Consider the following 16,736-nt stretch of genomic DNA (forward strand, 5'->3'; position numbering starts at 1 on the left):
GGTACTACCACTCCGGGTCAGAGTGGACCTGGGAGCAATGGTAATTAAAGGGTGGCTCCACACTCCCCAAAGCCCACAAGCTGGGGCCTCACCACTGGATATAGTTTAAGGTCATATCCAGGACCCCCATTGAGGGACTTTTACCCTCTGCAGGGGGGAGGGGAGTCGGCATATTCTAATGCCCCACCGACAGGGCCGAAGACGATGGAAGATAGAGACTTATGGCGGGAAAGAGTCAATTTCGTCTGGGCAACCCGCCCAATATGATGATTAAAAACAGTGATTCACTGAATTCATTGTGAGATCTGTATCTATGGATTCACAAGAAGCAATGATTTTGCTCTGCTGCCACGTTGATTTCCTATGATGTAATTTCTGGTACACATAACTAACCTAACAGAAAATTGATTTTCTTAAATAACCTAATCTTGTGTGCAATTTTCCCTTTTTAATGCTATCATTACACACTATGGTGCAAATATCACTGCAGAAATATAATCTTCAAATACTAACCGCATCGTGGTCAATGTCATCGTTATCACTGGTGATGGTTACTTTGCGTTCAACTCTCGTTTCTACAATGCCATCCTTTTCGGTCCGGTACTAAGAATAACAAGAAAACAAAAAAGAAGATTTACATGAAGCAAAATACACATTAAAAGAAAACAGAAATCAATTTTGAACAAAAAAAAAAAACAGAAAAAGTGAATAGAAAAAAAAATTTTTTATAAACAAAGGTTTACAATGTAAATGGTCAAACATTAAAAAAAATTTTTATAAACAAAGGTTTACAATGTAAATGGTCAAACATTAAAAAAATTTTTTTTTTAGATATTGTTTGTATCAGATTTAGCATATTCAATATTTTGTATGACTTTTGTAGAGATCTTTATTAAATTTACTAAATCGGCATGAATGATTAAAATGAATACTTTTGTCAGTCATTTAATACCGAATCACATTTTACTAACAGGGATGGCTACTGGGGTTCATACCTTGCTGTAAGAGTGTTAGTGTATACTATCACAAAAAATCTGATTGGATTTCAAGTAGATAAAGCAGATTTAATAATCCGTGCCAATCACTGGATCCTTGAAAATATGTTTGCATGAGTAATAATCCCTTTCCCTACTATAAAACTTTTTTTTTTTTAAACAAATGAATTAGAAAGATTTCCTTTCACCAACTATTTGCATTCAAATGAAACAAAAATATTTTGTAAACCAAAAGAATCCATGGAAGCACAAACATGTTTCAGTTATTCAAAATGAAAAAAAAAAAAAAAATTTCATTGATAACCTTAAAGTTTTTTTTACCTTGTAATGCAACCTATGACAGAGCTACCAGAAAGATATTCAGAAAATGAACCTAGTGTTAACACTTATTATAGATAGGCACACCTGGTCAATAACCTTACAATAACAAGTCCTTATGGGGATAGGAACAGAACATTTTGGTTAGCTTAATTGCTATATATATTTTTTTCATAATTTAGTATATATGTGTGCACATTAACCGTAATAATAATAGAAGAGTTTTTATAACTTACTAACATGCCACAGAAAAAAATATTGTATTTCCTGATGAAAACTCTTATATGGGTGAAAAGTTTAAATTTTAAATTAATAAATGTTTACTTTAAAAAAATCTGCATTTTGATTGGTTTCTGTACAGTTTTCATATTTCTGCAATTATAATGCTTTCAAACAGTGGAGATATTTTAAAAACATATGCATATATACATACAACTGAAACCACCATATCATAATTTATTTAATCCGTCTTTTGACAGAATTAACTGAAATTTTATTTTACTTTTTGAGGAGGAGGTGTCACTTTCGGGGGTCGTCCCCACTCCTCACACACCTAAGAAAAAATAGGTCCCTTTGTTTATTCCTTTTTTAAAAGGGGAAATTCAGCTATTTTCATTAGAAATACTTTTTTTGTTAATCTCAGGGAATATATTGTGGGTGGTGGCAGTCAGTCCCACTACTCCAACACTTCGCTAGATTTCTTCCATATTGAATCAGTACCACCACCACCCCGCCCCCTCTGCACACAACTACAAATTTGGCATATAAAACCGATAGAACATTGTCCAATAAACTTACTGATAAGAAACAGAAAATAGTAATCATAATTACCTCCCCTTACAACATTGTTATGACAATAGAACCAAGGGGACATAACTCATGTAAATCGAGTATATGACAATTTTTTTATTTAAAGTTACAAGGGGGGGGTTAATGATATTAGTCTCATTTAAAAGTTGCCTAGAAAAATGTAAAAACTTTTTAAGGGTTCAACATTGTTAAAAAAAAGTTCAGAAATGCTATGAAGTCTTTCTGATGGCTTTGTAGAGAAAGAGAATGAAAAACATTCATGGAAAAAATAAAAAAATAAAAACAATGAATAAATAAATAAATTTAAAAAAAAAAAAAAATTTAAACCCCCTCTTTTAACTCCTGCATACACACCAAAAAATATATTCTCAAAAAATCCAGTGAAATATTTAACAAGAAATCAATACAATAAATAAATATGTAAAACATAATTACATAAAATAAAAAAAAATGTATAATTAGTAACATTGATTAAGCTGGGGAACAATTTTTTTTTAGATCAAATACATTTAACTAAACTGTGGCTTCTAAATAAATAGAAATAACCCCAGTTTTACTGCATTAATTTACATTATATTAAAAATCAAAAACAAATAAAAATCTGTATGATTTATGTACTCATGACAAAATGAAAATATATTCCAAAAATCATAGATAGTAGTTTTATTCTTAAATATGAAAATATAATTTTATGAGCAACTGAAGAGCAACTTTATGGCCTGTCATTTTGAAAACAATCTTAACAAATGGAAGTAACTCAAAAATAATTCAAGTTTTTTTTTGTTTTTTTGTTTTGTTTTTTTTTGGCCTTCGGGACAAGATCAAAGTGTAGTATCTGTTCTTCAGATGCTGCACTTCAATTTCTTGTTCTCTGTCAGTGGAGGAGAAATCCTTCACGACTGAGACAATTTTTATTTTTGTTCCTTTTCTCCACGTTAAAAAACGACCCTGGTGTCTAACTCTGTCCCGTGGGGAGGCATTGTAAATAGGAACTCATACATACAAATGTGTGATCTTAAGCTAAACACAATTATCGCCCTTCAACTCTGGTAACACCAGGGGGCGACACAGCTACGTTCACTCCTGTTTTGTATCTTTCTTCCTCTTTTCGCTCAAACTCAACAGGTGAAGATGTGACAATAACACACTCTGGTTTGGCATGGCCGGTCCACTTTCCTAATCTTGCCATCAACCTCTCATCAAAATACAATGCAAGTAACGTTACTCATAATCTCTTCTCACTAAACTCTTTATCTCTTGTTCTTCCTATTACTTCTGTATTCTGCTGTAAATAAATCTTTTTATTTTATCGTATAACGGCATACCACGTGTCTTCATTACGCAACCTTTGCGTCTTTCACCTATCCTTACAACATGGAGGATGGGATTGCCAATTACATAAACAGGTGTGAGATTTATGTTGTAATGCCTATGAATTCTCATTAATTGTTTAAAAATGATTTTCTTTATAAAAATAAAACTACTTGATCAATTTACATGATTTTTGGAATATGATATTTTTGTATATTATACAGATTTTTCTTTTTTCTGTTTTTTAATATAGGCAGAATCCTGGATGAGAATCAAGACTATGTTTTTTCAATGATAATAAAAGAAATGGTATATAATAAACTTGTGCTTATGTCTTAAAAAGCATTAAGTAGATTGTAAAAAAAAAAAAAAAAAAACAGTAAACAGTCTTTTACTTCATTATGTTTTTTTGTTGAACTCTGAAAGTATTTAATACATGCAGAGTATTTTCATTACATCAACCATGAACTGTCAGTTATTTTATCATGTTTCTGAATTTTTGGAGATTAGGATTGATAATTCATATTATTCGAACTACTATCATAACTTTGCAAGCTATTCACATGTTTTGGTCAATAGAATCTCCAACCTTCTTCAATAGAGGACATTGCAAAGGCTGCTGCAAAGAAGGTAGGTTCTCTCTATCGAGTTAAAAGACTACTCACACCTGAGAGTATCCTGTACCTCGACAAGGCCACCATTCACCCATGCATGGAGTATTGTTGCCACATCTGAGCTGGTACCTCTACCACTATGGGTAGATGCACCAGCTCAGAGATAGGGCCCAAAAAAGAGTTGTCAATTTAATCGGTCCCACTTTATCAACTAAGCTCCAGCCCCTGTCCCATCACTGCAATGTTGCATCACTGTGCCTGTTTTACAAATATTTTAATGGAGTGTATTCTGATGAACTCGTTGCACTTGTACCCTCTCGACGTACATATCCCCGACAAACCCGCTTAGCAATAAGATCTCACCCCTTCACTGTTGATGTCTGTAAATACCAGAGAGCTTTCTATTCTAATAGTTTCTTCCCTCGAACAGCTATACTTTGGAATTCTCTTCCTGCTGCCTATTTTCCTGGCTGTACTGATATGCAGAAGTTTAAATGTAACATGAACAAATATCTTGTTAACCTTTCCTAGACATGGCCCCAAATAGTCGCCCCTTACATCCAAGTGGCAATATGCTTTGTAAGGGGTGAACATGAGTAAAAAAAAAAATTTAAAAAAAAAAAAAAAAAAAAAAAAAAAAAGTTTATCAGATTTGGGAATCTGCACAGAATTTCAAACGGAGTATCCCAAGTATTTCACGATTGTATTTTTAGCATCACCTGCATTGAGGATTAAACCTTTAACTTCCAAAAGAGTGTAACTTACAACTGAATTTTACCAAGTACTCTACCAACTACATCACAGGCCCTTGTGGACTTGCAAATTACATAAACATAAAAATTACATTAGCTATATATATATATATATATATATATATATATATATATATATATAGCTATATATATATATATATATATATAGCTATATATAGGTAGTCTGAATAATTCTAATTATCAATCCTTGTTAAAAAAAAATTCCAAAACCATTTATTGTGCAATTGAACATTAGTCAGCAATTATATTTACTAATAAAATGAGAAATTCAACAGAAATTATGTTAAAAAAATTGTTCCCCAAAAGTATATGAAATATTTCCTTATAATGCAATCAGACATGTTAAAGAAAAAAAAAAAAAATTGCTGCAAAGTTTATAAGCTTCAACAAAAAAATTTAAATCTGCAATAAAAAAAATGAAATTTAAAATCAATTCAAAATAAAAACAAAACTGAAAATATATTTTTTTACATTTTTGATGTAAAACAGATGCCTTTGTAAAAAAAAAAAAAAAAAAAAAAAAAAAAAAACATTCAAGTGATGTTCCAGATGAACAGATTTTATTCTAGAATTAAGATTAAAAAAAAGAAATTTCAGAAAAATGTTTGTTTTTTTTAATCAACCCACTACTTTAATACAAATTGTTATTTTAGTATATATGAAAAATATATCTAAAAAAAAAAAAAAAAATAATAATAATAATAAAAAAGACATTTCCATCAGAGTGGCATTAACATTAAATTTATTTCTGTTTTGTAAAAATTAAATTATCACCCTTAACGTCATAGATAAGTTAAAAGCTAATTCTTCTCAGCTGTGAAAAATAATGGCAAAAGTTAGGTGACTTATGTAAAATGTACAAATTCCAACCACATAAACCCCTTCTCATTTTAAGGATGAGAATTTTATTTTAGTACGCATACATCAACAGCTAACTATGCCATCGCAAAATATGCACAAGTACCTAGCTCTCAATTCGTGTCTCATATAACACTCTACAAGTTTAACAAAAATCTTCAATAAAAACGATTGAAATATTACAGTTCATTGAGGACAGACATTGTCGGGATGTTCTAGTTTTCTATGAATTCTGTCAGTTGATGATACAAAGATAGCATTCCTTTAATTTCAAAGATTGTCACTTTTTTTATAGCTAATTTGCGATTGTCTAAGATAAATGCAATTTACAAGAAAATATGCAAATTAGGATTTTTCTTAAAAAAAAAAAAAATAAAAATAAAAAAAACATCAACTTGAAGGTTTTTTTTTTAAAAACCACCTCAGCAAAAATAACCTTAGTGACATGCAATATGGTTTCCATTCTGCTAGATCTACAGCAGATGTGCTTACAGTTATATCTCATAAGATTAGCGAATCTCTTGATGAAGGCTCTTTTCTAGGGCAATTGCTCTTGACATATCAAAGGCCTTTGATAGGGTAGAGCATAAAGGTCTACTTCACAAGATCTCCAGCTATGGTAGAACTGGAAATTTCTAATCAATTATTAAATCCTTTCTCTCTGATAGGTTCATAAGAGTAGTGGTTGATGGGCAGAAATCAGAAGCTCATAGTATTAATGCTGGAGTCCCTCAGAGGTTCAGCCTGGGTCTAACTCTCTTCCTGATCTATATTAATGATTTTCCAAATAACATCCTTAGATCACTGATAGGCATTTATGCTGACGATAGTCTAAGAAAAATGCAGTTTATAAGAAAATATGCAAATTAGGATTTTTCTTGGAAAAAAGCATTAACTTTAAGGGTTTTTTTTAAACAAATTCCCCACCCAACAAAAATTTCAGAGGATGTATGATAAAACTTAAAACAAAAAATATTTCTTCAATCTATATTCTTCAGATGTGAAAAAAAAACAAAGAAAATCATAATGTGTAAATTAAATTTTCCACTTTTAAAATAATTTTAATTCATGAAACAGGAAAATGTTTGAAATTTTGTTAATTTCAATAATTTCATAAAAGATTTATTATAGAAATTCAAATAAAAATCTTTTTAATTTAATTTAAAATTAAAAAAAAAAAAACAGCTTATCTTTATAATCTCATAAACATGTTTCTTATAAAACTTCAAATAAAATGAAAACTTATTTTTTAATTTTGTTATTAAAAGTGAAAATTAAGATTAATTTTGCTATTTTTATCTGTATAATTTTGTTAATTTTAATTGTATACTTTTCGGTAATGTCTTTTTCTTCCTATTTTATTTCAATAAATCGCTTCACAATAGAAATACTGAAGAATAATAAAAGTGAAGAAACTGATTTGTCTTGTCACCACTTCCGGTAGCCCTCCACTAGAAGTGAGGAAGTACCTTCATTGACTATAAAATTACAAAAACTCTGAAAGTTGATCACATCGGCTGAAATGTTAGAAGACAAATACAATAGTCCAAATCCAAATAGTTCCTCAGTGTTTAGTGAACTTGTTAAGTATTAGGTTGGTGCAAAAATAATGTCGTTTTTTATCATATATATATATATATATATATATATATATTATATATATATACACACACACATCAAAAACCTCATTATTTTTACACCAACCTAATAAGAATAAAACCAAGTTCAAAAGTGTTCAATACGATAACTAGAGCAGACGACATAAAATATTATTGCGTTTCAGTGTGAGAAAACCAAGTTTCAACAAAAGAGAAAATTTGACAGGTAAACGGATAAAAATTGCAAAATGCAACAACACTTATAAATAATCAGAATTAGACAAAACGAGTGTGTAAATATTTTTTTTTCCAAATTTACAAAAGTAAAATCTTTTTAAATAAATAAATGCCTTTCACAATAAGCCTTAATATTTTCTTTTTTAATTTAATATGCAGAAAAAAGCTTAAGCATTTTTAAAGCTTATGGAAAAATAAAAACAAAGCTGCACCAGGATGTTTGATAGATTTGGAAAAATTTAAATGGTTTGTTGAATTATAGCTTTTAATTATGAAATTTATATTTTGATATTTATGTTAATTGTTAGGGTTACCAAAACGCGATGAGTGTTAAGAGAAAAAAGGGGGGGGGGGTAAAATTGATAATATTTTTGTACATTAAATTGTGAACACAAAAAAAATCATGAAACACCTTTTCATATTTTTAAATTAAAATTAAGACAAATAAATATCTATACAACACGATCATGGAACTTAATTAAACTGAACGCATAAAACAGATTCCATGAACAAAGCTTCTTCCTTAGAAGTGCATGCCTGTGGAACTCTCTTCCGTTTGCCTGTTTCCCACCTGACTACAACTTGGATGTCTTCAAGTCCAACATAAACAAATTCCTGATGATCCGCCCCCTTAAGTAAGACACTTTATCAAATCTCCAATACTAATGATTACTACGATACTATCCCATTGATTAGTGTACACGCAATAAACCTTATCCCTGAGTGGCTTCCGGGCCTTGATAATTGGTGACTTCCATGTAAAAAAAAAAAATATTTGTAGCGACACAGCATCTTTTGCTACTTAAACTTTTGTTTACACTTACAAACATTTTGTTGCTTTTTCAATAAAAACTATTATGTATAGTAATCAGGGAAAAAAAATGTAAACCATTACTTTGCTGACTACAATATGGCCGTCTTCAAGTTCAATGTAAACAAGTTCTTGTTGAGCCGTCCTCTTAAATGAATCAAATTCTACCCAATTTCCACCAGTTATAATCACTACGTTGTTGCCTATGTTACCACTGTACACTCATTAACCCTTATCCTCGAGTAGCCTTCAGGCCTTGATAAGTGGTGACTCACTTGCAAACAAGTGAAGCATGCATGGTCCCCCGTGAGTGCACAGTGAACGAGGCATAAAAAGAAATGACTAAGTTCAGCATTTGCCCCACCCCCATAAGTCCCAGGGGACGTCAAATCCTGGTGAAAATGAACAAACGGTGCAGTTTTAGGCTTTAACATATGTAAATTTGAGTTCTGCACAATGCAAAAAAAAAAAAAATGACTAAGTCCATCATTTGCCCCCCCCCTATTTAGCCCCAAAAGTCCCCAAGGCCTTAACATATTTAATTTTGAGTTCATCACCAAGCAAAACTGCTAAATAGACATACACAGAAAATTTTGGACAAATATGGTAAAATAGTCCCAAAAATGGAGTGTTTTTATTAGCCCCAACAGAGTCCCTGAGGCACACCCAAAAGCTAAAATCATTTAGTTACAACTTTTGAGAAAGTTTTATAAAAATCCAAGGCATCAATTTTTTTTTTTAATAAGCACAAAAGTGTCAATTTTAACCATTTTAACCTGAAAGGCAGCCCTAGTAGGGCAACCGGATTTTTCCCGGAAAATCCGTTCTGTTACTTTTTTACTCATATCATGTTTAATGTTTGTGCAAAATTTCAAAAAATTTCCAAGGCATAGTTATTGAGAAAAGTGCGGATAGACGAACAGACAAGGGTGAATTTACAGGTCCACCCTGCTTTTGTCGGGGAACCAAAAAATAAAACACACACTCAAACCCAAAAGTAGTCTAAAAGTTTTACTTTATAAATACGAGACATGTTCTGAAAATAAAATGTCTTATAATATACTAGCCGTGTAACAGAGCTGCTGGCGGTGGGAGCAGAAGCAGCCACATAAAGATATGCAAACGACCAAGCCAGCTGTGCAAAGTGATGTCACAGCAGAGATGATATGACACAGGTGTTCAGAGAAGCATTTGTTCGAGATATGTGGGTAATGTCACAGCAGGGACAAATAGTCATACACAGCTGGAGAAGGAGAAATGAACTGTTTTAATATTTAGAAAAAAAAAAATATGTTGAGTGGCATCTTCCTCTATATCTTAGTGTAGTAGCTAATGAAAAAGGAGCCTTGGAATCACCCTTGACTATGATCAACCACTTTACTCTTTTCTTAATACACCTGGGTTGGCTAACACACTGTCTTCTATGTACAACTGGTTTAGTTGTTTTGTGGTAGGTCAACCCTTTTCGGGTTATTTAATGCTGAATAGAATAATTTTGTAAAAGGTTTTCATGCTTCAAATTTTTTATATCTTCAAATATTTATTTATGGTGTTTGGTTTGGTTGTTTTGTAGAGGAACATTGTTTTTGTTTTAATTTTGCAGAACATGATTGAGTTTTGCCAAGTGATCAGAAAAAAGCAACAATTCATGTTTGGTGCAGTTTTACGTCAGAAAGCTGGTATCTTCAGACAGCCTGATCTGGTAACAGTAGAGAGCAGATAGTGACGATGCTTATCCCATCTAGCTTTAAAATTGCTTGGAGCAAATATTCAGACTTTGTTATGTCTTTTTACCGTGCTAAAAGGCTACTCACACCTAGGAGTATCCTGTATCTCTACAAAGCCACTGTTTGCCCATGCATGGAGTATTGTTGCAACATTTGGGCTGGTGCATCATCCGCTAGTCTTTCGCTTCTAGAAAGGGTTCACAAAAGAGTTGCCAACCTGATAGGTCTCGCACTATCAACTAAACTCCAACCCCTGTCCCATCACTGAACCGTGGCATCATTGTACTTGTTTTACAAGTATTTCAAAGGCAAGTGCTCTACATACTCAAAGCATTAGTACCCTCCTCGACAAAAATACCCTCGACAAACCCGATAAGCAACAAAATCCGACCCTTACACTGTAGAGATCCCAATATGTTGTAAAGTCTTCTAAATAGCTTTTTCTCCAATGGACTACTGCATTTTGGAATTCCCTCCCAGGCTCCTGCTTCCCTGAACTGTAGTGGCATGCAAAAATCCAAGTGTAATATAAACAGACATCTCGCTCCCCAACTCCCTAATGAGTATCCCTGCAAATCTTGTCCCAAATAGTAGCCTCTCATGACTTAAAAATGCAATTGGGGATATGGTTTCTAAGTCATACATAAGACGAAAATCTCTCCAAAAGTAATTCACCTAATTTTTATTAAAAAATAGTTAAATAAAACTTTAGAATTTATCAATTACAAACTATATGTTCTGCAAAACAAACTTTACTACAAACTAATACATTAGTGAATCCAAAGTGATCAATATCCTGAATAGAGTAAATATGTTTAATAGTGAGGTTGCCTAGGAAAAAAAAGAAAATCACTACAAAATAGAATTAAACATTTAAAGAATTGATAACTGGATTCAACTTTAAATAACTCCAAAACAGTTTGTGGTACAATGAAAAGCGCTCCTTTTGGGGGCTTCTACATTAATGAACCTTGTGCCTAACTTGTTTGTACTTGTGAGGTGGAGATGTGTTGAGCAGGTGCTTTGTGATTTTGAAAATGTTAGAACATCATTCTGGGATGACTTGAGCCAAGAATGAGATTGTTTATAATATTCACCTGAGTCAAAAACGATTTGAGACCCTAGAAAATGAAAGGTCAAACCCACAGAACCCGTCATTGAGGCATACAAAAACAAAACAATATTTACACATTATCTATATATATATAAAAGCGAAAATGTGTATGTATGTGTGTTTGTATGTCTCGCAAAAACTTTCGACAGAGGTGACAGATTTTCACAAGATTGGTATCATTTTGAAGCCCGACATCTTGGACGACAAATATCGAAAAATTGGCCAAAAACATTAATTCCTTCATCCTAAACTGGACCCTTTTCTACAAGGAGGGGGTGCCGAAAAAATTGTTCCTTCATTTTCTCTCCTCCTGCTACTACGACAATTATGTCATGTTTGACCTAGAAAACATTGACGTCAGTTTAAATCACCTGCAAGTGTTTTTAAAGGTTTAATTTTATCCGTTCTCAATTGTATGTCTCTTTGGTGCAGGGGTAACGTGTCAGGCTTTTTTTTTTTTTGCCTTAGCCTCGATGCTTCGGGTTCGAGCCTACCTTCCTACCTAAACTTTTTTTCCTCTTTTACAACTTTTTTTTTCCTTTTTGCTTTGTTTTGGTTTTTCCAATTTTTTTTAACATAAACATTTTTTTTATAATATTAAAACAGGGTCACCCTCTCCTACATACACACCTCCAAACACCTGGGCAACGCCGGGTACCCCCGCTAGTGTATGAATATTTCTCTTTCTCTCATTTTATCTCTTTCCCTCCCTTCACTCCCTTTCTCTCTCTTTTAATGAAGAAAGAGAGAATTGAATATGATTGTATCATTTTAAACAGTTGAGACTTACACCCTGGGCTCGATGGATGCAACATAGCAGTTTAGCTGCATGCATATGGTTTCAACTGGTCTTTATAAAAATATGCTCCGCCAGTGTTAAACGTAAAATAAATTATATATTTTTATAAAAATGCATTTGTTCGCTATTTTTGTACACACATTCAATTTCAGCATGAGGTTCCTGCCAGTAATGCCAACGATGGAAATCTTGCCTGTAACGATGCAATTAAGACTCAAGAAGTGACCCATGCTAGCCGGTTAGTGTCATAGGTTGATATACTATAAAACAAAAACATTTTTATGATGATAATTGGTCATTTTGGCTCATTAAAAATCAATATTTAGTATATTTTATTTCAAACAGGCATTATCTACACAGTCTGATATGGTAGCACTAACATATGCAAAACGGATGTCGAATTGATTATGAAAATCTAACGCTTAAAGATAGGATTACGAAATAAAAAAATCTTAGCTGGTCTCATTTCAAAACAAATCTCATGAACAACTTTTCTTGAGCAAAAAAAAATTGATCTTAAAATTGTCGTAAGATAAATAGATGCAGTATTTACATGTAAATAAATATACTAATATAAAACTTAATCCAACTAAGGAATTCAAAAATTTCACAAAATATCAGTCAAATTACTGGGACGAAACATGTCCATTTGTAAAATACGGACATATTGCCATGCTTAAAACGAAAATTAAAACGTTTACAATCTGCACATCCTGGTTTTCAAGAAAAGTAAAAGAAAGCGGAAACATAAATGTAAATAATAAGCAACAAATCAATCTTAACCTTTAAAATCATAACATCGACCCTTCGATCAGGGCAATACTTACAATAACGTTCTTTGACCCACATAAAAAATGATTATACAATACTTACCCATTTCATAAGTGTATAACATGTATTATATTGAACAGATAAAGCTATACAATAAGTGCTAGGTTTCAATATTCACATGATCAGTTCAAAACAAAAGCAACATCTTAAATAATAACATCAAATAGATACTAATATATGAGATATCTAGAAAAGTGAAATTGTGTGTATGCACATTTCCCTACAAAACTACTGTCAATTTTCAGTCTACAGACTCGATATTTGACATAAGGGGTATTGAGATGTGGGAAAATCTTTTTAATCAGTTTTCGGCCAGAAATTTGGCTATCAATGTGGTCAAAGTTCAACATTTGACCTTTGAAACTCCTCCGACAATTTTGAGTCTAAACATTTGAAATTTTAGATGTAGGTTACTTGAACATGGATCAAACTTTTTAATTTGATTTGAGCCCAAAACAAATGTTAAGTGGTTAAAATTGAGGTCAAAGTTAACAAAATTTGACCACTGCGGTCTCTACTAAATTACTCAGCCAATTTCTGGTCTAAACATTTGAAATTTAACGTAAAGTGTATTCAGACATAGGGCCAGCTTTTTAAGCGGTTTTTGGCCGAAAATTTGGCTACCAAGGGGTCAAAGTTTAAAAGATTTTACCTTTGCGGTTTCTTGCAAACTATTCAGCCTATTTTGGGTCTAAAAATTTGAAATTTTACAGACCTGCAGCAAGCTTTTTAATAAGTTTTTGGGCGAAAATTTGACTATGAAGAGGTCAAAGTTGGAGGAGTTGACCTTTGTAGACACTACCAAACTCCTTCATCAATTTTGGGTCTAAACACTTGAAACCTTTGATGTAGGTTACAAGGACAGGAGTCAAACTTAATATATATATATATATATATATATATATATATATATATATATATATGCACATAAAGTTATGAATAGTAGATAGGGCCCGAGCAAAGCCGGGCTAAACTGCTAGTATATATACATATATATATATATGTTTTATGTTGAAAACTTCAATAATTTTATGAATCAGATGTCTTTTTTAATCTATTAAAATTACACACCCGCATGCTTAAATTCTAGTATACATTAAACTGTTTTTAATGTTAATGCACAATTAAAAAAGAACATTTTTAGATTAGGATAATTTCCAACACTATTGGTCATTATTTAATCATTTGTTTTATGTTTGAACTCGTGTTTCGAAACATGAAATAAAGTATAAATCCATGCCATCACACCAAAGCTTTAATTATTTTATTTAGGTAATATTTAAAGCTCTATTTAACAGTTCAAAGAGGTTAGTTGATAGAACCTCAGACTGAAGATCTTAAGGTTCAAGTCCAATGTAAACAAGTTCCTGTTGAGCCATCCCTTTAAATAATGATATTCTACCCAATTAGGTTTAATATAATAATCAATAGAGAATTTTCCCTATAATTACAAATATGTAATCTACATAAATTAAGATATCATATTTAAGCATATCTTACAACTAGGCAATGCCGGGCGACCTGCTAGTAAATTTATAAATACGATATGTTCTGAAAGTAACACATCTTATAATAGTCATAGAATAAGAATAATTTTCGATCGTGTCATCCATTTTATTTGTATTAATGCAATATTTCTCCATTCCGGATAGTTAATACTTAATATTTAAACTAATTCTGCAATGTACAAAAAAAAATGGTGACCGACAGATTCACAAAATCTATTTATACAATATTGCATTGAGTACTTCAAAAATACCATTTAGAAAACATAACTTGAAAATATTTCTATTCACCAAGAAATTTTTGTAGTATACTGGTTAAAGCTGTCAACTATTAACTAAATGGTTGTAGGTTTCATCCCTAGCTTGGGATGAGTGTTAGTCTAGCCTCACTGAAAAACTGTTATACAGCAAAACAGTGTAAATACTTATATATAAGCCCTCTTCTCTGATTGAGCACAGTCATTAAAGATATCGCCTGCTACTATTTAGAGTCATGCAACATTATTTGAAAATAAACAAATGGAGCACTGTCAAGTAGTGGTTGATATAAAGCTTGAAGATATCATTTGCCAACAGTACCTGTCTCATGTTCTAGTGCTCAGAGCTGCTATTAACGAGATGGTTGTGAGTTCAATCCCTGTTTTTTTTTTGTTGTTGTTATTTTTTTTATTTAAGTTTTTTAAATTTAAAAAAAAAAAAAACTCATTCCACATATTCTAAAGTCTATGTCTTGTTTGGAAAAAAAAATTCCTTCATGTCGTACGCACCACATATGAATTAAATTCTAATATTTATTGTTTAATTCAAAAGAAATAAAATTATTTTCACATCACAGAGGCACCACATCTTGAGAAAGTCTTGTAAGAAAGACGAAACGTTGATGAATAAATAAAAATTAACATGTATTTTTCCATTTTGCATTTCCTATTAGATTTGATTAGAATTTTTATAATGATTATATTATATATATATCCTTCTCTGTGGATGGAGCACTCTGGGGAAATAATGGTTTCCACTTAGTGCATTGCAATACTCTTCTATAAAACAAATTAGGTCTCTAGGTTACTAGTATCATAAATTAATAAACAAATGCATTTAAGCAATAAAAAATTATTGCCACTCTTAGCATAATCAGTGGGTTGATATGCTTGCTAATGTCTAGCCACACTGATGAGTTGTAAAACAACAAAACAAGTGTCAGAAAATGACATTAAAAAAAACTAAAACAAACTGTACATCTTGTAGATACTTAGGAGGTCGGACATCAGTGATGATGCAGTTTAACTGCAGGTTTTGGATTTTAAAATGTCAGATTTGGTTGGCTAGTGATCAAATCATTTCTTGAACGAAAATCTCCTCCTCCTCGAATACGTCGCTATGCTACGCACAACAACATTGCAATTTAAATAGTTTAACCGAAAAACAAGATTATACACAATAAATAATAATAGCATATATACATAGCAAGGAGGACAATTAATTTTGTAATTTCTTAATTTGGATATTTATTAAATAAGCAACTTATAAGAAATTATAATGTAGTAGATATTCTTTTCTGATATGCTAAGAACAGATACTACACTTTGATTTTATCAAAAAGGCCAAAAAATCATAAAAGCTAGTACAACAACATTTTTAAATTAATAATAATAGTGTGTGGCTGAGACCCTTGGGCACAGTTTAGAACTCACAGCTCCCCACCCCACCAAACCCCACCCCACATCAAGGTAATGTAAGATTATTGAAACCAGGTGACTGACGTAATATGGAAGCAAACAGAAATAATTCTGTTCATGGTTCTGTGTTTCGTCGTGCCGAGCAGAATATACCTTTGTGCACCACGGTCAGGACAATTGCCCAGTATGGGCACTGCTCGGACAGAAAGAAACTGCAACCGACTGTCTGTACAACTGCAAAGAAGGCTATACAATATATCAAATTCTTTATTCGAGAAACAGCGTGAACAGGGTTCCAAATATGTTGACAGTCTAAATACCTGGGCAACATCAAAAATGATGAGCAACAATGAATTCATGAATTCCTTGAGGGAGAAAGATGGATGGAGAGCAACAGCCATCAATGCCTGTACCAGGCTGGATACCATTTTATGTAATAATAATAATAATAGTAATAATAATAATAGTAATAATAATAATAATAATAAACTGATTTAATCTATTATTGAGTGGTGTAGTATTGATTCTGTTGTCATATATATTCTCCCAGAAATTATCATCCTCCCAGGAATTATCTCCATTTTTTTATGGAATTGGAGGTAATCTTCTCGTACTACATCCTCCTTTGAAAGGGGGTGGGTACAATGTATTATTTATTCTGTTGTCATGAGACCATATTCACAGGCATTACCTTCTCCTTTTATGATGAGATCATCCCAAATATTACTTCCTCTATATTTTGCAGTGGAAAGGGGAGTG

General features: G+C 32.0%; 1 protein-coding gene across 50 annotated transcripts in view; it reads right to left on the reverse strand.

Annotated features, from left to right (window-relative positions):
- The window catches only part of LOC145259193 (band 4.1-like protein 2), a 585,710-nt gene that overhangs the window by 11,438 nt on the left and 557,536 nt on the right, over positions 1-16,736 (reverse strand). For all 50 annotated transcript variants that reach the window (XM_080117013.1, XM_080116992.1, XM_080116976.1 and 47 more), the window contains one exon: positions 514-603. In XM_080117013.1, the coding sequence (XP_079973139.1) occupies positions 514-603 (90 nt within the window). The remainder of the gene's footprint in view (positions 1-513; positions 604-16,736) is intronic.

This window comes from Euprymna scolopes, chromosome 34 (assembly GCF_053919585.1).
Source record: "Euprymna scolopes isolate OS-2025 chromosome 34, ASM5391958v1, whole genome shotgun sequence".
NCBI lineage: Eukaryota > Metazoa > Mollusca > Cephalopoda > Sepiida > Sepiolidae > Euprymna > Euprymna scolopes.